A 24,045-nucleotide genomic window follows, 5' to 3' on the forward strand; every position below is an offset into this window, starting at 1 on the left:
CATATCGACTCTATTTACTGGAAACAAATATAAGATCACGGAGCATGAGAAAATGAACAAACCCCGCTCACAAAACCCTTTATTTCAATCCCCTTTGCATATTTTACTCCACGAGGGGACATTACCTATACTCTTCATATTCTGATCAATTTTAGCGAACATTAATCCGTGCAAAATTAGTTATTGTCCGAAAAATGAAATTAGCCTACTGTTGGCAAGGTTTATAATGCACAAACCAATGCACACGCAATTTACTGTGTACTCCTTTTAAGATTATCACAGCTTATACGACGTGAAATGGTGGTCTTTAGTGGTCGTATATTCAGCAAGAATTCCTTCAGACAATCTTTCATTATTTACGATTATATCAATATGTGTCAAAAAACTCTCCGATATCGTACATTTTAAATCCTGGCATTGGCTGTAATGATGACGGTTCGTCTATTAACGAGACAGAATTAAGAATACACAACCTTTCTTCCTTGCTTGTCTTTTTGTCTTTTCTTTTGTCTCTCCTGAACTGAAAATTTATTGAACGACAGTTACTAACACGTAAACATGTCAAAGCACATCTCACAACACGAAGTGTCTGGGTTCTGTAGATTTCATATCCAACAATACCTTTATTTTTGGTTTTCTGAGCACTGATTTTTTTATTTCTCATTTTCTTCCTTTCATCGTTTCGACCATTGTTCTTTTTTGTAACTGAAAACAAAATATGAGACAATTATTTTATTTCCTATTACAAAGACAATTTCAATTTACCATGTAACACGCCAATTTAGTTCAGGCTACGTAAATCGCAGTCAACGATACATCCTTCCATGCATTCGGATAATACGTTAATTTGAATATCGAACAGTGTTCAGGCGATCATGGACAATGAATGAATTAAACGGGGGTTCGCGTCCCCCTTTTCTGCACCTATCGAGCTAATGAAAACATTGTATGGCGTATATTTGGGTACATTAGCCCGGGTGGCGCATAAAAGTTGGTCGAATTTGTTGTTGCCCTAAACCAGAACATTGTTACAAAATACATAATGCATATCGATGGACAAACATGACGGACATACTTTACCTGGACACGGTGTCTGTGTACAGGAGGTTGTATCTTTAGAACTGCCTGAACAATCTGATCCACGTTTTGAATTTAAACATTGTCTAGATCTTTCTTTTTTACCTTCACCACAAGATACAGAACAACTACCCCAATTGGTCCATTCACTCCAATCTGAAATAAATATACTTAGATTATAAAAATTTACAAAAGGTAAAAGCCTTTCGTTCATAATCTGGAAAAGAGGCACAGCAATCATTTGTATACGCCCACATTTATTATCCACGCATAGTGCAATTAATTTAACTCATGATCGACAGTATTCGTCCACACTAAATAATAAACTAATGTCGCAACTCGCAAATCCCATAGGATATGAGTGTATATACACCTGAACATTTACTCATATTTTACCTGGACATGGTGCCTGTACACAGGCAGTTGTATCTTTGGAGTTTCCTTTACAATTTGATCCAAGTTTTGAATTCAAACATTTTCTTTGTCTTTCCCTTTTCCCCTCTCCGCAAGTCACAGAACACGTACTCCACTTAGACCACTCACTCCAGTCTGAAAACAATGATGGCGATTCCATCAATGAATTTTAGAAACGACAAAATGAATACTTTTTGCTGCAAGAAAGACGCTAACCCCATAAATTCGGAAGTCAGATAAGGGGGCGATTGACAGTAAATTCATTGAGGCCAAGTCTTTATATGGGAAATGGCGGCGTCTGTGAGGCTCCTAAACGGAGAATGGCGACTTGATGATCGGGATTCCATTATTTCCCGCGCATTATTCATTAGAACTACCGGGAAATTCACAACGAAACGAAGAAATGTCATGTGCTGATAATACGAGAAGGCGTATATTTTAAATGTCATTTAAAGACATGTTTTCTTTCACTTGAATCATTAAATATTAGCGTTCACCATTTGTCGTTTTAGGAGAATCACGACACCGAGGAAATGGTTAAGTAGGTTTTTATGGTGTCGTTTGTGTGCTTGCTGACAAGCCAAATCCACAGTCACTTTTATGTCTATGCTTAACACAGCCAAATCCACGGTCACTTTTATTTCTATGCTTAACATTGACATTAATTTTTCGGGCCGTCCTTCAGCTTGCCAGTACTCATGTGGTCGAAAATTTCATATTTCAATAAAGTTCATCCAATGGCCCCTACTGCTTGATACAATAAAATAAATTAAAACCCACATCGCGGGTATCTGACTTCGTAGAGACTTGAGAATTAACAAATAACTATAGACAAAATAACTGATGGCGGACAATTTAAACTCACTTTAAAGAGAGGGTATACTATAATGATATAATACTGACATTAATGAAATACTAGTTATTATAGATCGGGAGTCAACGCGTAAATAAAGGAACATTTGGGCAAATAATGATTGTACTTTATTTAAATATTCTGATTATCAACCTGGACAATCTGCCATTGAACAGGATCGTGTTATTTGGGAATTTCCTTTACATTCTCCAATGTTTATAGAATTCATACATCTTCTGCTTCTTGTCTGTTGACCTTCACCACATGATGAACTACATGAATTCCAATCTGACCATTCGCTCCATTCTGAAAATCAAATAAAATTAAAACTGCATATTGCTTGCATGCAATCAATTGCGGTGGGCACCATCGCCTTCATACGAAAAAAGAGAAAAATCTCAATTTTATTGCTAGGAAAATGAACGATTTTAGTTTAATTTTTCTATCGTTAATTTAGCCACACTCCTTACATTCTACTATTAAAGTCCACAAACTAATTTGTATTTTTGTACTCAACGATTTTCATATCATTTTAAACGTTTTATGATCGAGACAGGGTCTGCTATGGGTATACCGGCTGTGAACCCCAAACGATTAGAAATCAGCTACATACAGCACATTTGCATGCGCGACGACCGCGTGTTGTGCCTCCATTAACATGTCAAACAGGTGTAGACAGCGTAGAAACTGGGGTAATCGTCTCAGATGAGTACAGATTTACTCTGGATTTCACCGATAGTCGTGCTCGCGTTTGGAGGCGTGTAAATGAGCGTCATGCTAACGTTAACTTCAGACAGCATGACAGATTCGGCGTGGGTCTGTTATGATGTGCATATGACTGGCAGAACGGACTTGCATATTGTTCAAGGAAGGGTCACTGGTGTGTACTACCGTGACCACATCCTGGCACCGATAGTTCTGTCCTTTGCTCAACGTGCAGGTCGACGTTTCATCTTTCGAGATGATAATGCCCGTGCCCACGGCGCTCGTTTCGTGGATGGCTACCTCCAGCGTCACCATATTGTCCATATGCCTTGACCAGCCATGCGTCCTGACCTTTCCCCTATAGAGCATGTCTGGGACATGATAGTGAGACGTCAACGTCAACCGACAACACTGCAAGAATTGGCAGAGTCACTGTAATAGGAGCGGGTCAGATTGCCCCAATTCGTGATTGGACGGTTGATTAGGAGCATGCCACGACGAATTGCTGAATGTCTGGGGATTACTCATTATTAAGACAAAAATCAAAAACGTCCATTTTCACTTTTGACAGTTTATCTCTTTGCGATCGAAATGGGGCCGTCAGATAAGCCGCCCATATGAACTGTTTATGTTCATGTGTAGGCAATTGGCCTGTTATTAACATACACTAGTTACCTCTAATAAAAACAGCAGTGCATTTCCGTAGTTTTGTATTGTTTCTAAATTTTCCCTACTTTTTTTGAAGAGTAAATTATGTTATTTGTTCGCCAGCGCTGGTATGCTGAAGTCCACGAACTAATTTGCATTTTTGTATTAATGGTTTTAAATTTGATTTCCCTTTATAAACCAGCGTAGGGCCTATAGTTAACAGTTGCGTTGCTCTCCTTTATTTAGTGATGTATAGCAACAAAGTTGTCGACTATTAAAAAACTAATGTCAGAAAATCCCACAGGCTATGAGTGTATACGCCCGAACTTCGACTCATACTTTACCTGGACACGGAGTTTGTGTACATGAAGTTGTATCTTCAGAACTGCCTGAACAATCTGTTTCACGCTTTGAATTTAGACATCGTCTAGATCTTTCCCTTTTACCTTCACCACAAGTCGCAGAGCAACTACCCCAATTGGACCAATCACTCCAGTCTGAAATAAAAAATATTAGCAAAATTTACAAAAGGGGAAAGCTCGGTAAAGAGGCCCAGAAATCATTTTTATACGACCACATTTAATATTGACGTGATTTTAATTTTCCTTTCATAATTTCGCATTCAGCAATATACATGTACACCATTCACCAGCTTACTGAGTGTGGTACAAAGTCTCGACCAATCAAATTGATCATCTCTGCCTAACCTATAAGCAGACAAAGTCATCTTCGAACTCAGTCATGGTATTCAAAAACTGAACATCTACACCACCGTTGAACATTCTATCTTAATTAGAGTTATTATATCGCACCAAAAATGTAACGGGCAGACAGATTTCCTGTTACGCACATCACCAGCAGCTAAAAAGAACAATCTTAACAAACAGAGATGAGAAATTATGCGCGTTGTATATGGGTTCGACTTGAAAACCACGACAGTTTCAACACAATCATAACGATGACTCTTTACCTGGACATGATGTCTGTGTACAGGAGGTTGTATCTTTAGAATTGCCTGAACAATCTGATCCACGTTTTGAATTTGAACATTTTCTAGATCTTTCTTTTTTACCTTCACCACAAGTTACAGAACAACTGCTCCAATTGGACCATTCAGTCCAATCTGAAATAAATATACTTAGATTATAAAAACTTACAAAAGGTAAAAGCCTTTCGTTTATAATCTGGAAAAGAGTCACAACAATCATTTGTATACGCCCACATTTATTATCCACGCATAGTGCAATTAATTTCACTCATGATCGACAGTATTCGTCCACACTAAATAATAAACTAATGTCGCAACTCGCAAATCCCATAGGATATGAGTGTATATACACCTGAACATTTACTCATATTTTACCTGGACATGGTGCCTGTACACAGGCAGTTGTATCTTTGGAGTTTCCTCTACAATTTGATCCAAGTTTTGAATTCAAACATTTTCTTTGTCTTTCCCTTTTCCCCTCTCCGCAAGTCACAGAACACGTACTCCACTTAGACCACACACTCCAGTCTGAAAACAACGATGGCGATTCCATCAATCAATTTTAGAAACGACAAAATGAATACTTTTTGCTGCAAGAAAGACGCTAACCCCAGAAATTCGGAAGTCACATAAGGGGGCGATTGACAGTAAATTCATTGAGGCCAAGTCTTTATATGGGAAATGGCCGCATCTGTGAGTCTCCTAAACGGAGAGTGGCGACTTGATGATCGGTATTCCATTATTTCCCGCGCACTTTTCATTAGAACTACCTGGAAATTCACAACGAAACGAAGAAATGTCATGTGCTGATAATACGAGAAGGCGTACATTTTAAATGCCATTTAAAGACATGTTTTCTTTCACTTGAATCATTAAATATTAGCGTTCGCCATTTGCCGTTTTAGGAGAATCACAGATACCGGGGAAATGGTTAAATAGGTCTTTATGATGTCGTTTGTGTGCTTGCTGACAAGCCAAATCCACAGTCACTTTTATTTCTATGCTTAACACAGACAAATACGGTCACTTTTACTTCTATGCTTAACACAGCCAAATCCACGGTCACTTTTATTTCTATGCTTAACATAGACATTAATTTTTCGGGCCGTCCTTCAGCTTGCCAGTACTCATGTGGTCGAAAATTTCATATTTCAATAAAGTTCATCCAATGGCCCCTACTGCTTGATACAATAAAATAAATTAAAACCCACATCACGGGTATCTGACTTCGTAGAGACTTGAGAATTAACAAATAACTATAGACAAAATAACTGATGGCGGACAATTTAAACTCACTTTAAAGAGAGGGTATACTATAATGATATAATACTGACATTAATGAAAATCAAGGTATTATAGATCGGGAGTCAACGCGTAAATAAAGGAACATTTGGGCAAATAATGATTGTACTTTTTTTTAAATATTCTGATTATCAACCTGGACAATCTGCCTGTGAACAGGATCGTGTTATTTGGGAATTTCCTTTACATTCTCCATTGTTTATAGAATTCATACATCTTCTGCTTCTTGTCTGTTGACCTTCACCACATGATGAACTACATGAATTCCAATCTGACCATTCGCTCCATTCTGAAAATCAAATCAAACTAAAACTGCATATTGCTTGCATACAATCAATTGCAGTGGGCACCATCGCCTTCATACGAAAAAAGAGAAAAATCTCAATTCTATTGCTCGGAAAATGAACGATTTTAGTTTAAGTTTAATTTTTTTTCTATCTTTAATTTAGCCACACTCCTTAATTACATTCTACTATTAAAGTCCACAAACTAATTTGTATTTTCGTACTCAACGATTTTCATATCATTTTAAACGTTTTATGATCGAGACAGGGTCTGCTATGGGTATACCGGCTGTGAACCCCAAACGATTAGAAATCGGCTACATACAGCCCATTTGCATGCGCGACGACCGCGTCTTGTGCCTCCATTAACATGGTAAACAGGCGTCAATGGTGTAGACAGCGTAGAAACTGGGGTAATCGTCTCAGATGAGTACAGATTTACTCTGGATTTCACCGATAGTCGTGCTCGCGTTTGGAGGCGTGTAAATGAGCGTCATGCTAACGTTAACTTCAGACAGCATGACAGATTCGGCGTGGGTCTGTTATGATGTGCATATGACTGGCAGAACGGACTTGCATATTGTTCAAGGAAGGGCCACTGGTGTGTACTACCGTGACCACATCCTGGCACCGATAGTTCTGTCCTTTGCTCAACGTGCAGGTCAACGTTTCATCTTTCAAGATGATAATGCCCGTGCCCACCGCACTCGTTTCGTGAATGACTACATCCAGCGTCACCATATTGTCCATACGCCTTGACCAGCCATGCGTCCTGACCTTTCCCCTATAGACCATGTCTGGGACATGATAGGGAGACGTCAACGTCAACCGACAACACTGCACGAATTGGCAGAGTCACTGCAATAGGAGAGGGTCAGATTGCCCCCAAATCGTGATTGGATGGTTGATTAGGAGCATGCCACGACGAATTGCCGAATGTCTGGGGATTGGTGGAGCAATTACTCATTATTAAGACAAAAATCAAAAATGTCCATTTTCACTTTTGACAGTGTATCTCTTTGCGACCGAAATGGGGCCGTCAGATAAGCCGCCCATATGAACTGTTTATGTCCATGTGTTGGCCTGTTATTAACATACACTGGTTACCTCTAATAAAAACAGCAGTGCATTTCCGCAGTTTTGTATTGTTTCTGAATTTTCCCTACTTTTTTTGAAGAGTAAATTATGTTATTTGTTCGCCAGCGTTGGTATTCTTTATACTGAAGTCCACGAATTAATTTGCATTTTTGTATTAATGGTTTTAAATTTGATTTCCCTTTATAAACCAGCGTAGGGCCTATAGTTACCAGTTGCGTTGCTCTCCTTTATTTAGTGATGTATAGCAACAAAGTTGTCGAATATTAAAAAAACTAATGTCAGAAAATCCCACAGGGTATGAGTGTATACGCCAGAACTTCGACTCATACTTTACCTGGACATGGAGTTTGTGTACATGAAGTTGTATCTTCAGAACTGCCTGAACAATCTGTTTCACGCTTTGAATTTAAACATTGTCTAGATCGTTTCTTTTTACCTTCACCACAAGTCGCAGAGCAACTCCCCCAATTAGACCAATCACTCCAGTCTGAAATAAAATATATTAGAAAAATTTACAAATGGGGAAATCTCATTGCATATCGGCAAAGAGGCCCAGAAATCATTTTTATACGACCACATTTAAAGTAGCTAAGTCTCTAACTCAATATCATCTAAAGTCTTACACGTTGAAAATACGAATTATTTGTCAATTCAAATCAACATTGATGTTGTGATCTTACCAGGAAAAGGCAGGCTTCTGATATCCAATATTTAAGACAAAATAAACATTTTACCATTGGTACACGAATCGTGTACCATAGTGCGTTTTAGCGTCATTTGCGACAAGTGACCAGAAAGAACGAGGCTAGACATACTCAACTGGAGAGCCTGTTCAATAGACTGGAATAACCAGACGCTAGAAATTTCTATAGGGTTGAGACACATGCCTTATTTCGATGGACATAACTAAATTTGAAATTAAGAGTCAAAACGGAAATAATAGAATGTAAATCAGACTACATTATTATATGCTGTGCGACCCATTTGGGTCAATTTCTAGGTCCCAAATATTAGCGATATAGCTCCTTTAATATTGACGTGGTTTTTATTTTCCTTTCATAATTTCGCATTCAGCAATATACATGTACACCTACACCATTCACCAGCTTACTAAGTATACTACACTACGCTAGAATGTTTACATCTTATCTAGACTTTATAGCCATATAAGAACATTACTAATACGGAAATATTTAACGTGAATTAAAATCAAGAGTTATAAGTACGTAAGTGTTGACCAATCAAATTGATCATCTCTGCCTACTAAGCAGACAAAGTCATCATCGAACTTGATCATGGTATTCAAAAAATGAACATCAAAACCAACTTTGAACATTCTACCTTAATTAAAGTTATTATGTTACGCACACCACCAGCAGCTAAAAAACAATTTTGACAAACAAAGATGAGAAGTTATGCGCGTTGTTTATGAATTCGACTTGAAATCCACGACAGTTGCAACACAATCTTAAGGATGACTCTTTACCTGGACATGGTGTCTGTGTACAGGAGGTTGTATCTTTAGAACTGCCTGAACAATCTGATCCACGTTTTGAATTTAAACATTGTCTAGATCTTTCTTTTTTACCTTCACCACAAGATACAGAACAACTACCCCAATTGGACCATTCAGTCCAATCTGAAAAGAATTTAATTTTATTGGCAAAATTTACAAATGGAAAAGGTTATTCACACTAAGAAAAGGCGAAAAAGAAATGGTTATGACTAATTGGGGGGCGTGATTGTCGCTAGGTTCAGCTAAGCGTTTTGTAGTGTAACTTAATTCTGTTTTAAGGGATGTAAATGGTTATAAATTCGTTATAAATTATGTAAAAAAAAAAAAGCTAGGTTCAGCTAAGCGTTTCGTAGTGAAACTTAATTTTATTCTAAGGAATGTAAATGGTTATAAATTCGTTATAAATGATTCAAAAAAAGAATTATCGGCTACATACAGCCCATTTGCATGCGCGATGACCGCGTGTTGTGCGTCAATTAACTCGCCAGCACATGACAAACAGGCGTCAATGGTGTAGACAGCTTAGAAATTGGGGTAATCGTCTCAAATGAGTACAGATTTACTCTGGATTTCACTGATAGTCGTGCTCGCGTTTGGAGGCGTGTAAATGAGCGTCATGCTAACGTTAACTTCAGACAGCATAACAGATTCGGCGTGGGTCTGTTATGATGTGGGGAGGAATCACCATGACAGTGTATCTCTTTGCGATCGAAATGGTGCTGTCAGATAAGCCGCCCATATGAAATGTTTATGTTCATGTGTAGGCAATTGGCCTGTTATTAACATACACTGGTTACCTCCAATAAAAACAGCAGTGTATTTCCGCAGTTTTGTATTGTTTCTGAATTTTCCCTACTTTTTTTTTGAAGAGCAAATTATGTTATTTGTTCGCCAGCGTTGGTATGCTGAAGTCCACGAACTAATTTGCATTTTTGTATTAATGGTTTTAAATTTGATTTCCCTTTATAAACCAGCGTAGGGCCTATAGTTACCAGTTGCGTTGCTCTCCTTTATTTAGTGATGTATAGCAACAAAGTTGTCGACTATTAAAAAAACTAATGTCAGAAAATCCCACAGGCTATGAGTGTATACGCCCGAACGTCGACTCATACTTTACCTGGACATGGAGTTTGTGTACATGAAGTTGTATCTTCAGAACTGCCTGAACAATCTGTTTCACGCTTTGAATTTAAACATTGTCTAGATCGTTTCTTTTTACCTTCACCACAAGTCGCAGAGCAACTCCCCCAATTAGACCAATCACCCAAGTCTGAAATGAAATATATTAGCAAAATTTACAAAAGGGAAAGCTCGGTAAAGAGGCCCAGAAATCATTTTTATACGACCACATTTAATATTGACGTGATTTTAATTTTCCTTTCATAATTTCACAATCAGCAATATACAAGTACACCATTCACCAGCTTACTGAGTGTGCTACAAAGTCTCGACCAATCAAATTGATCATCTCTGCCTAACCTATAAGCAGACAAAGTCATCTTCGAACTCGGTCATGGTATTCAAAAACTGAACATCTACACCACCGTTGAACATTCTATCTTAATTAGAGTTATTATATCGCACCAAAAATGTAACGGGCAGACAGATTTCCTGTTACGCACATCACCAGCAGCTAAAAAGAAAAATCTTAACAAACAGAGATGAGAAATTATGCGCGTTGTATATGGGTTCGACTTGAAAACCACGACAGTTTCAACACAATCATAACGATGACTCTTTACCTGGACATGATGTTTGTGTACACGAAGCTGTATCTTTAGAACTGCCTGAACAATCTGATCCACGTTTTGAATTTAAACATTGTCTAGATCTTTCTTTTTTACCTTCACCACAAGATACAGAACAACTACCCCAATTAGACCACTCACTCCATTCTGAAATAAATATAATTCTATTGGCAAAATTTACAAATGGAGAAGGTTATTTACGCCCGGAAAAGGCGAAAAAGAAATGGTTATTGTTAATTGGGTTCCGTGATTGTCTCTAGGTTCAGCTTAGCGCTTCGTAGAGAAACTTAATTTTATTTTAAGGAATGTAATTGGTTATAAATTCGTTATAAATGGTGTAAAAAAAAAAAGAATAATTGAACACGTTTTATTCAATGAAAGGACCCTCTGTGCTTCATCAGCATGATAGGGATTAAAAAATATCACGGAAAATGACAAGAAATTACACATTTTATGTAGATTTTCTAAGCAACTGCATTCTGAAATGTCTGTGTCTTCCACTATCACAGGCTTATTCATCAATAACTCATGTTTTGGTATTTACCCTTCTTAAGGAGCTAAATCGCTAATATTTGGGACCTAGAAATTGATACAAATGGGTCGCAACCCATATAAAAATGTAATAGGAATGTATATAAACTGATTTACATTCAACGGTTTCCGTTTTTACTCGATTTCAAGTAAGTTATGTTCGGCGAAATATGCCAGCAGTCTCAATCGAATGGCAAATTCTAGCGTCTGGTTATTCCAGTCTACATCGATAGTATCTATTGCGTATGCTCTCCAGATAAGAATGGGGGGGGGGCTAGTGGTCTAGAGTGTCACGCTTCGACCTCTAGCTGACCGGTCACCACTGGCTCGCTGTCGTGGTTTCGATCCCTGGTGTGAGCGTATGTGGCTTGGAGATAGCGGCACCTTCTCAACCTACTCCGGTTCACTCCCACAGGAAAGACCACTGCGCGTGCGTTAAGATAATGAGAAAAAAAGAGACTTGTCTGCGATACCACCTTCGGTGGAAGCAGACGTTAAACACTAAGAACATCACAACAAAAGATAAGAATATATCGTCACCGTTTGACAGGACTTGTGGAATATGTCTAGACTCGTTCTTCGAGTCGCTTGTTACAAATGGCGGTAAAACGCAATATGGTGTACGATTCGTGTACCAATGGTAAAATGTTTATTTTGTCTTCAATATTGGATATTAGAAGCCCGGTAAGATTACAACATCAATGTTGATTTAAATTGACAAATAATTCGCGTTTTCAATGTCGAAGACTTTAGATGATATTGAGTCAGAGATTTAGCTACTTTAAATGGTATTTTAAACTGGTACGAAACCGTCGATCAGTTTGGAAGCTTTATTGGTAACGCAGTGATTTTGAGAGCTAAATCCTAAATTACTGTGCTTGGTGAGTTCGGTTCGCCATATGTAGGAGCCATTTGAAAGCCTCTATGTTTCAATTTTTTTCCAAATCAAAATAACTCGTACTTTACCTGGACATGATGTTTGTGTACACGAAGCTGTATCTTTAGAACTGCCTGAACAATCTGATCCGCGTTTTGAATTTAAACATTGTCTAGATCTTTCTTTTTTACCTTCACCACAAGATACAGAACAACTACCCCAATTAGACCACTCACTCCAATCTGAAAAATAAACTTATATTAGCAAAATAAACTTATATTAGCAAAATAAACTTATATTAGCAAAAGTTACAAAAGCGGAAGGCTTCTTGCATACCGGAAAAGAGACAAAAGGTCATTTTATACGCCCACATTTTAATATGAATTTCTATAGTATTGCTGCAAGTTCTTTCTCTGACTTGCTGTCCATCGCCACATGTAACACTACATCCACTCCATTCCGTCCACTTTTTCCATTCTTCAACTAAATAGAAATAAAACGTGCCCAGTTTGGTTTCATTGATCAACAACAAAACAACAACGAGAAAGCACTCCACCGAAAAAAAACATGATATGGTTAATTTTTGTTTTTTTATTTGAAGCCCGGTCGTCCTAATTTAAAATTTATTGAGTTATTACATCATCAATCAGCGCTTGCTAACAATTTAAAATTACTTTATGGACTGGAATTTTTTTTTCTTATAACTTGGCGCTATTTCCGCCATCAATTGCAAAGTTTTTACTTTTGTTCGCATGACTCTCACAGAGGCCCGCTTGGGGTGGGGGGGTGGTGGTAATGGAGCCAAGATTTCAGGGGAGGGGGCATCCACAAGTCAGTGTGAACGCCCTTAAGGTATTTCCGCTTTATTATATGGTCGAGAGTTTAGGCTGGATTTAGCCAGGTTTAAATACGGTGCTCAGGGGTCATCACTGATTCGAATTAAGACAAAATACCCGATCCCTCCAAAGAACGATGCGTTCAATTATTACCAAGGCTTATTGTTAATCCTGTGCTGTAGAAACGATAAGGCTCCATGCGTCATAAGTAGGGCACGGTAAAGTTTATAACATAAAGATATTCTGTTAAATAATTATATTAGTTAATGTAAAAACAGAGGCGTGTCCATGAATATGAACAGAGGGGGTGGGGTGGAGATGTCATCAAGTTTTGGTGTGGAGGCAAAATTTTTTACCAAAAGCTCTTAGACAATATTTTTGCTCATTTAGATCTTACATATATAGGAAAAGAGTGGAGTGGCGCCAACACGGCGGCAATGTTTCGCACGTTTATTTGATCGACGTTATTTCGATGAATATTCCGGAAGTTCCCCCTGATCACACGCCTGATAAATGAAAAAAAATCGATATCGTTTGCATTTCTCAATTAAGAAACACAATTGTTGTATCGATTTTATTCTATGTTTGAACCTGGTAAAGCTTTTATTAATGTTGGGTCACTAAACTTCGTTAGTAAGATAAGAATTGAGTTTCAAACAAAGGCATAACACAACTACCAACGATTAAGACATGACATCGTGTCTTCTAGAATGACTAGACAAAGATGTGGGACACCCGTCACTACTAAAACTACAGGGCGCAATAACATAGACTTGTGTTTTTGACAATCACTAAAATATCGAAAAGGGTGGAATAATTCGATGAAATACCGTAATCTACTTTGATACTTTGGGGCTAGATATTGGAGCTAAATAGGTCGCTTCTTTATCTACAGGAGCCACGGTGCTCAGTGAGTAAGACGTTGGCTCGCTAACCTGGATGTCCTGTTTTCGATCCCTGCGTTGGCCGAGAAAGTTCATATGAATTTTCCGGTGTGGTTCCCCTTGTTAGTAGTGCAGGAGAGTGGGTCTGGCAATGGACAACGTATTATGGTACTTCGGGCGGAAAAAAACTGAGGTCCCGTGTACACATTGACGTGCACGTAAAAGATCCCTTGGTCGTAGCCCCGCTATCCGGGCTAGATTTCCCTCATAGCACACTGCATGGTGTATGCCCGTACTACTACTACTATCTGGTGCTTTAACGTCTGCTTCCACAGAAGTGATATCGCAGACAATGTATGCACGTCTATAGTAATTCTTTTTATACTCAGTCAATCATGTCGAATCGCTTTTGCACAGAGAGGCTTCAAGAGATTATGTTAGTCCTAATATTGTATAGAGATGGGTTCGGTGTGAAGTAGGTCTTACTACACAGTTAAAAATAATAAGGAAGTTTACACCAATTCGGCGTTGCCACCTAAATAGGGGTAACTCCTAGCCTTTAGTGGTGTAAACCGATAACACCCAACTAGTGTAGAACATTACACCAATTCAGGTGTAAACTAATTGCAACTTCCAGTAGTGTAACCTGCCTGATGCACTCAGACAGTGTAATGTTACATATAAATAGTTTACACCGTGGGTATCCCCTCAAGGATGATTTGTAAATTACACTTCCATTTTAATTATTACACCAACACGGGTGTAATTTGTTTTGTTGGATATTTATTTCAAGCCAACGATTTCTAAGTTCAGAAAACATGAAATTGGCTATTGATCTCCATGATAATTAGTATAGGGCGTTTAGCCCGACCCAGATTACATATAGCCCGTCGGCTACTGTGTTTCATTTTACAATGACATTAAATTGACAAATACCCATCAGACTGATTCAAATTCAACTGCTGTTGGGCAATTAGACAATCTGCATCAAATTACAATTAATATAAATCATGATGAAAAATCAATGCACATATCCTTACATCTTGGCTGAATAATGTGGTTTATTTATTTATGCACCTCACCTGAATCAAGAATTATTAATTAAGATTTTGTACTTGGTAATATTTTGGAACATTTACACGTCTTTAAGTGTATACAAGCTAAAATAATCTATACTTTACTCGTTATGAGTAAACACTCTAAAATGAGTTATAGTTGTGTTACTAGTGCAATTAAAGCCATATTTTACAAAAAAAAACCCACTTAAATTGGAGTACACAAATATTTTTGTAACGTATCTTATTCGTAGGAATGTTTCCCTAAAATAATTACACCTGTTGGTGTAAATGCAATGTAACGCTTGTATATGGATAGCTCAAACCAAACACCCATTAGCGGCTACAATTACACCTATCCTGGTGTTCAGTACTCATGAATATCGATTACACTTTTGGAACCCAATAAACGCTGTAAAATTAACGCTGTTCTATGATTTATTCCCCAATAATAGTTACACCCTTTGGTGTAAATGGAGTATAACACATGTAGTGGTGTAGCTTATCCAAAACACGCCACAATTACACCTATTCAGGTGTTCAGTAGTAATGAATATTTGTTACACTTGTTAGGTGTAGTTCTTTTAACAACGCTAGCTGTGGTGCAAAGTTTACACTTAATTAACACTGCTTATAGTTTTTAATTACACCCATTTTTAACAGTGTACTCTTTACTATACCTGGACAAGAAGCTTTATTACACGATGATGTATCTGATGATATTCCGCTACAGCTATCAGAAGCTGAAGTGGGTCTTAAACATTTCCGACTTCTTGACTTTCGACCAGGTCCACACGATGATGAACATTCACCCCATGAACTCCATACCGACCATCTAGACATCGCTACAATATAAAGCGACATATCCATTTTTACAATAATGTTGATCCATTGGCATTGATCGATCATAACTGAAATTCTGTTCCATTTTTAAAAAAAAAGAATAGATCAAGTTTATTTTGGTAGTAATTTGTTTTAGCCAGAAACAGGATTGCTGATTTTGGACCCGAACTGCTGTTCATCTTTCCATTGAGGACTAAGCTCTTTGAAAAAATCATTAACGCTCCGTCCGATGGACATGCTTTTGTTTTGGACAATAATTTACACATCGACTGGCTGATTTCGATTTTTGATATGGCGTCATAATTCCAAGATGGCTGCGATTACGTCATGCTCGGTTCATATACTTACAAAGTTCTATTTCACAGACGAATGGTAGTTTTTCTTCACATGATTTGGTTTCCCACTTCTTCGCTCCAGCACCGGAGTTTTCTTTGGCTTGTATAACTACACATTGACCTGGGGTTATAATTTTATCATCCAGTTTGTTTATCCAGTTCTTGCGTGTTAAATCTGACCCATCAGACCAGTAAAACTTGTCGTCATCGGCGTTATGTTTTAATCCAAGCCAAAATTGTGCCGTCTCTTGTCTATGGAAATCAATAACAGTAACATTTGCTTAAAAATCATTTCGTCAACAAGGATTCATTATTTAAAGATGCATTATGTAAGATTTAGATAAAGAGCTAGTCGTTCCCATTACACTAGTTTAAAAACAGATAATGAATAATGAATGTGTTCAAAATTTCAGTCAATTTACTTTATTCTCGGCGAAATTATGAACATATGAAGCTTTGACACGAATAGTAGGTCTCGATCGTCATTGCTGTGGTAATAAACGGAATATGTGCTCAAATCCAATTAAAATATCTTAGTCATCCGATGGCTTAAAGAGTTACATGTAATTCGGGACTTGGCCTTTGGGATAAATTAATGTATATAAATAATTTATATAACATTTAAAGCCAGAAACATGACACAAGGCAGGGTTTTCTCTTAAATAACCCACTCCTTCACTTCTTATAATATAGGCATATGGTGAAAAGAATAGTTTTAAAAGTCTTACATCATTATTTAATATTCCGAAACAAATTTATTCTAAAACTTTTTTGGATATGATACGTACAGATTTTTTGCTATCTTTTTAATTTCTTTTTTCACCAATTTTATTTCATCTTTTTCTTGAAAAATTAATAGGGTTCCTCCATTTTCCTCACAGAATAATTCAGCATTCCACCAAGTCTTGGCATTATCGTAGAAATAATAACATGTATCTGCTAGCTGAGCATAGTTGGAACCGGGACAAGGCGTGCTTGCTGTTACAAGAGAATAATAAAAGACAGCATTATTAATCAACATTTTCCAATATTTTAGTTAAAGTAGCTAAGTCTCTAACTCAATATCATCCAAAGTCTTACACGTTGAAAATACAAATTATTTGTCAATTCAAATCAACATTGATGTTGTAATCTTACCAGGAAAAGGTAGGTTTCTGATATCCAATATTTAAGACAAAATAAACATTTTACCAGCGTCATTTGTAACAAGTGACCAGAAAGAACGAGGCTAGGCATATTCCACAACTCGTGTCAAACAGTGACGACATATCTTATCTGGAAGCATGCACAATAGACTGGAATAAAAAGACGCTAGAAATTGCTATTCGGTTGAGACTCATGCCGTATTTCGATGGACATAACTGATTTGAAATTAGAGTCCAAACGGAAACAATTGGATGTAAATCAGTTTATATACAATCAGATTACATTATTATATGCGTTGCGACCCATTTGGGTCAATTTCTTGGTCCCAAATATTATCGATTTAGCTCCTTTAAATTATTGCAAATACAAAATATTCCATTTGTCTAATCACTTTCGTCCCCGAAGAACCTCTATTATCGAAACTGTTATGGAGCATGGAAGTGCCCATGATATATTTTGTCAATACAGATGAAATGAATTACTTGGCTGAATTATGATTTTAGTAAACAGAAGAAATGCTAAATTTAGCCTGTTATTTCCCGCTGTTTCACAGGGTAACACCTTTATCAAAGCCTTTTTCGATTCCCGATACTTCAGCTATACTATACTTATTGGTAACTATAGCATGGAAGCATGGACTCCTAGCATCGGTCTCTAAATGTTAGAAACACAATATATTTATTATAAGGTCAGATTAGTCGAACTAACACCGAGATACCAGATCTATACTCTAGGAACATCTATAAAATATTCTTAACTCCTAGGTAACTCCTGGATTGGGTTCTTATTCTGGTAAATTGGCAGTTACCAGTTGGCCGCTCTACACTGTTTTTGAAATTATGAATCTGTCTACAAACCTTCGCACATAGAAAGTAGAACATATCATTTATAGTTTAGGATGTTATTTATATAAGCTGTAATATTCACACCAACGCCAAGAAAAAAACTTCCGGAATTCGGTTGTGGCAATTATTATTTCCCAAACAGTAAAACTGCATGGTCGAGTTAGCAACTATTATTTAGTTGTACGGTCGAGGCCAGTCACGTATAACTAGAAACATTTTAATTCGGCTAGCAATGATCATACTCTGGACACACCGACCAAAAAACATCCCATGACCCAGCACCGTCAATAAATTGTTTCAAAGCGTTAGCATTTCCTAGGTTAGTAAAACCCTCAAGAACCACCAATTTCTTAGAAATTTTACTCTCAAGCATTTCTACAAGAAATTGTTGACAAATTGTGACGCTGATTCTGTTCAATGTTCTGATTTTTCAAAACATGAAAGATGATGATACACTCACTGGGGTGTGATTCATTAGTGGATCTTACAGATTAATTCTACAAATTTTGACTGATTTGATTTAACTAACAAAGGAATGGGGTTTAAAGTTTCGTCAAATGAAAGATTACTTTAAATAAGCTATTAAAAGTTTTTCTTGTTCTGCTGTAAGTTAATTTGCTGATTTTGAGGGTTTGAGGTTCTTTTTTAGAGAACAAAATAGACAACCACTATGTACTACTGGCTAACTGAAATCCATTTGTAATTCTAACGGGTAGTTTTCCAATCAAATACATACAGCTTGAGAATAAGAAATCTAAACGAGATATAATCGACATTAACTCAGCAAAATTATTTACAGTCCATGCTTTATCAAAAGTAAAATTAAGAAGTTCATTTCATGGAATACAATGTTTTCCTATACTAATAGCGATTTTTATATAAAAGTACACGAAAGGTCCATATCAATGAAAGCCAATATTTGAGGTCCACAAGAAAATCGGATATTCTTATACTTGCATTAAGAATTACTTTGTATTAAGTAAACGAAGGTAGTCTCAATCATATTATGGTTTGATGGCAGGGATTCAATCAAGCATCGATAGGTTTTTAAAACCGTTATAAGAATTAATTCCACGCATCGAATGGAGTAAATTACTTTTTGTTCTCTGAATATTTCAAACAATTTTATTGCGTGATCGTGCAGGTTTTCATATTGCATAACTGTGGTGTCTGGATACCAAAAGAATACTCGCGGCTATTAAATTCACTGATACGTAACATAGATAATAAACTTCCGACAATCTCTTTTCTGGTATTCTACTTCATGTAAACAACATTTTATTGTGTCCTGTAAATTATTCATTGAATATGCGAATAGACGACCTTAATATAAAACATAAAAACAGAATGTCACCATCAAATTATCTAATACATTCAGCAGACTCAACAAATTACAACATTAAACCATCGCAATTAAGTTCAGGTTTTATGTACGTTCGAGATGGTTTCGCCCATGAGTAACCATGGAATAAGTTCTAATTGTATGTACGTGTTTTAAAGGCCACAGATCCTCATTCGAGAGAGAGAAATGGGGTTTAACGTCAACTCGACACAAACTAGGTCATTTCGGGACTAACTTATGTGGTACAATTTTATTTCAATAATTCGCTTGCACGTAGGGGTCTTTAGCAGTGGGAGGAAAGCGGGAGACCCGAAGAAAACCCACGAGGTTGGACAGGCGATCCTACTCCTTGTCACGTAAAACCGGGAAATCAAAACCACGCCATTTAACTCAATGACAGACGTTATGATACAACGCGCAAACGCTAACCATTCGGCCATCCAACCCCCCTATCCCCAATCGATGTCTCAAAATATGATTGTCGGTCCATTTGCGCGCATAGTGTTATAGCTGGAACATTTGAGCGTTCAAATTAATCAGAAAGAAACAGGGAGACGGGGTTTAACAATATAGGACATTTCGCACAGGCGTGTTGGGATAACACAGCCCTTTTCCTTGTAGCCTAAAAAACTCTTTTAATTACGATAGTGGAAAAGGCCATTTCAGTGCGAAACATGCAACCAAGAAGCCATGGAGTGAAGCGACATTACTTTAACATTGTTAATAACAAATCGACCATCAAGGCATCATATCTACAAATTTTGTTTTAAGTGCGAGTACTTTAGGTAAAAGAAATCGAAAACGCCCGAATATGCCTCTTTCCGGTCACATTACCCTATCTGAAAAAAGTCTGGACAAGCTCAAATCAATCAACATACCTCCATAATATGTTTGAAACAATCAAGCAGTTAAGGAGAAGTCGAAATCCCCCAAATTAGCTCAAATAATGTGCCCCCCACCCCCGCCGCCAAACACACTCACACTTCTATGGGATGGGGTAAAGGGGCTTTATTTGAACAAATCTAAATAACCACAAGGTAAGCAACATTCGGGCTGATTTTCGTTAATACACGGTCCATGTTCTTACCAACTTTAAAAGAAATTCATTCAATAATCTAAACAAACATCTCCACAGTACTATACCGAAAAATGTCGTTGAAATCCATAAACCGCTTTAGGCAAAGAAATCTAAAATGACTAATTGTTTATGCCGAAAGGCTAATAAAACAATATCCTAAATGCATTTACAGTGAACATTTTATTTTGCAAAGTTTCTAAGTAATTCTGAAAATCTGCGACCACATATTTATGAAGCAATGGTTACGAGCATCATCGGTTCATAAACAATCCCTATACTTATGAAGTGTTGTTTCTGATGAGCTTAGTAATCGTCCTCTGAGTTCGGTTTCTACGTCGACTGGGCCTATCTCTTCGTGCATTTTTAAAATCCTCACAAGATTTCAATTCACAACTTCTCTCAGTGCCATTTAGGTTGAAATGAACTATACATTTCCGAAAAGGTTAACTGAAAGATACCATAGCCTCGGGAATTTGCTCTGACAAGGACAAAGAATTGCAATACAAATCCTACTAATTATTTAGATTCCTGTCAATGTTTTTAGTGTTTTGTGGGCTTGTACTTGTAGACAACAAAATATTTTGCCTTATTATGTCGCAAAAGGTACGACTATACCTGTACATAGGGGATGGGGTAACGAATTTCCTTTTAAGTTCCCCCCTTTTCCGAATTTCCTTTTTAAGTTCCTCCTTTTCCGACCTATGTCGGATTAGCCTCTCAAACCCCACTGACTCTTCTTGTACGTTACATAAGAAACATTTGTCTGCGATAGCATCTTACGTGGAAGCGGGCGTTAACTCACGCGAAAGAACGAACTAGCCGAATAACCCTAACAAATTTTAAAAAAAAACACCATCCAATTTATCTCAAGGCAATTGTAAACAAAAAGCTCGAGTTCTTAGCACCGACATGTCATCCGTCGGTATTCTTCATCAGATTTCGACACGGAAGTGTAATTTATATCTAACAAACAATATTATCTTCGGTTAAGAACTCGAGCTTCTTGTTTGCAGTTGCCTTTGTCACCATCGCGGCATTGCAAGGATTAACTTCCGGGGCGACAAGTCGCGGCACGACCAGTCGAAATAATTGTATTTTGTCGACTTGTCGGGATGTGAATAAGCCGAAGGCGACAGTCGATAGAGTTGACCCGACAAATCGAATGTTTGATTATTTTGTCGCGTTATTGGGTTGATTTTTTCGACTTGCGTGCCGCGACTTGTCGATGTCACCAACAGCGGCCATAGGTTTCAATGACAATAACTCCGCATAAACTTATGCGCTGCACATTATTAAAATGTCGATAGAGTTCCTCGGTAAAATATACCAAACGATCCCTGCAAAAGCGAAATGAAATAAAATAAAAAGGACGTTAACGTCCTACTTTTCTGCTCTATCCAGGCTAAAGGTCCGTTCATACTACATCCGTATCCGTATCTGTAAATGCGTGAGTGAATACGTACTGGTATACTTTAGTCATTTTTAAGCTCGGTTCATACTACATCCGTATCCATAAACGTATCCGCATCCGTATCCGCACCCGCATCCGTGTTTTGCCGTTCAAATAGAAAACGCGAAAACGTCCGGCTTTCAAGACTGAATTGTCTGTCAGAGATATCATATTGTCATTTGCAATCATGGAGTCTGACAGTGACACAGAGGAAGTCTTTCTTTTGTATTTGTGGACCCAAAGACGAAAGAGAAAAACGACAGTAGGGGTCCATGAACTGTTATGGGATTTCTCTCCACAAGGATGATTATTTCCTCTGTCTTGTCCATGTTGTGTTCTTCACAAGACTACACAAATCCACAGCACACAAGGCCAGGCTTTTCTTGGAATGGATTGAGTTTCTATTTGGGGAGATGATGTAATAAGGGGAAAGTACTCGCTGATTGGCTAAAGCTCGGCTCACTAGCCGAAATGCCGGACGCACTTTACAAAAATACGCTCTGGTAGCAAAGGGTAGAAAAAGGGTTCAAATAGAATCCAGCACGTATTGCGCACAAAAACAACTGCGTCCGTTAAGCCGGATTGATTGCTCCCAGAGCGTATTTTTGTAAAATGCGTCCGCATTTCGGCTAGTGAGCCGAGCTTTAGCAAATCAGCGAGTACTTTCCCCTTATTACATCATCTACCCAAATAGAAACTCAATCTCTGACAGACAATTCAGCCTTGAAAGCCGGACGTTTTCTATTTTAATGGCAAAACGCGGATACGGATGCGGGTGCGGATACGGATACGTTTATGGATACGGATGTAGTATGAACCGAGCTTTATAAGGGCAATGTAGACTTTTGGCAAGAGGAATTTTCCCCATCCGTATCACGTATCCGTATCGTCACGTGATACCTTGCGTCAAGTTTTAGAGTTTTGGCAGATTTTCGCGCCGCGTACGTATGCGTAGCTGAGTTGAGCTTAGTTCTATTATAGCATGACGGCAGTCATCTACCAAGATCACCATCAGTACCAGTCAAGTGCCTAGTCTACAAATTCATGGAGGGAGTAAAGTCGCTCGACAGTCGCTGAGCTATAAAAAATAAATTTAATATCGAATCTTATTAAAAATCTTCGACTTCGACTCACTATGGTATCATTTCAGAAAGTTTATACCCCTTTACCATAGAATAAAATCATTTACTGATTTGCAAGGTCCCACCTCCCTAAATTTAGAACGTACACCAACCAGCATGCAGACAGGCAGGCAGGCAGACAAGAAAAATATGAAAATTCAGAGAAAAACTCATGAAAAATAAGTATAAAATTCAAGTCTTTATCATGGTTTAAATCACATCAAATATGCACCTTCTTGTTCTAGGATACACATAGATTCATAAAAACGGTATGGCACAACATTTCAGCGTCTAAAAGTAGCAAAAAGGACGGTAAAAAGACGAGGATTTTATACGGATCTTTTCCGTATGAAAGCTGTTCGATACGTGCTGTCGTATCCATGTGCCGTATCATGTATGAGAAATACACACACATCGGTGACATCACACGCAAAATCGATGCGGATACTCGATACGGACCAGGAATTTACGCTTGCCAAAAGTCTCTATTATAGTGTTACGTGCTCGTCAACGTTTACGCGTGACCTTGGTTTTGTGTCCCATCCGAAAGACTACATTATTTTCAATGGCAGTCCATCCGCCCTACATTACTGAGCGGGGAAACCACGCAGGAAAAACCCGAGTTACTGTCTCGGCAGGCAAGACCGGGATCGAACTCGGGTCCTCCTGGTTAGTGAGCTAACCTTACTTACTAGCCACCGCGGCCCCATACAGCATTCATAAAGTTTTCGCTACAGAAGCAAAAACTCGGCATAAAATTAACTTACTGATATCGGTAGAGCGTTACAAGAATTGTCGACAGACGGACATAAAATGTGGGAGGATAAATACTGAAACCAACCCCGTTGTTTCCATTTCAATATTGGAAAACTTCATAATTTTAAAAATATCAAATATACCTTTCTCTTTGGCACTTTGTATGTTTGTTACGCACAAAAAAGATATCCAAATCAAAGTGTTAAACATTTCCAATGATCCAAATTTGCTTTACGATTCTTTGACGTAGCACACTGTGTCGTACAGATTAATATAAGAATATGATTTCCAACAAACTTTCAGTAATAGTAAT

The 24,045-nt window shown here is 37.8% G+C and overlaps 1 protein-coding gene across 1 annotated transcript; it reads right to left on the reverse strand.

Annotated features, from left to right (window-relative positions):
• Nucleotides 1–1,012: 1,012 nt before the first annotated feature.
• Nucleotides 1,013–23,993, reverse strand: LOC126818988 (A disintegrin and metalloproteinase with thrombospondin motifs adt-1). The gene is made up of 16 exons (XM_056100236.1): nt 23,876–23,993; nt 16,783–16,972; nt 16,008–16,246; nt 15,497–15,661; nt 12,131–12,283; nt 10,628–10,780; nt 10,003–10,155; nt 8,856–9,008; nt 7,704–7,856; nt 6,124–6,276; nt 5,061–5,213; nt 4,668–4,820; nt 4,042–4,194; nt 2,498–2,650; nt 1,474–1,626; nt 1,013–1,233 (listed from the first exon to the last, which is right to left on the reverse strand). The coding sequence occupies exons 1-16, from the start codon at nt 23,940–23,942 to the stop codon at nt 1,013–1,015; spliced, it is 2,565 nt and encodes an 854-aa protein (XP_055956211.1). The 5' UTR covers nt 23,943–23,993.
• Nucleotides 23,994–24,045: the final 52 nt, after the last annotated feature.

Source organism: Patella vulgata, chromosome 4 (genome assembly GCF_932274485.2).
Source record: "Patella vulgata chromosome 4, xgPatVulg1.2, whole genome shotgun sequence".
In the NCBI taxonomy this organism is placed as follows: Eukaryota; Metazoa; Mollusca; class Gastropoda; family Patellidae; genus Patella; species Patella vulgata.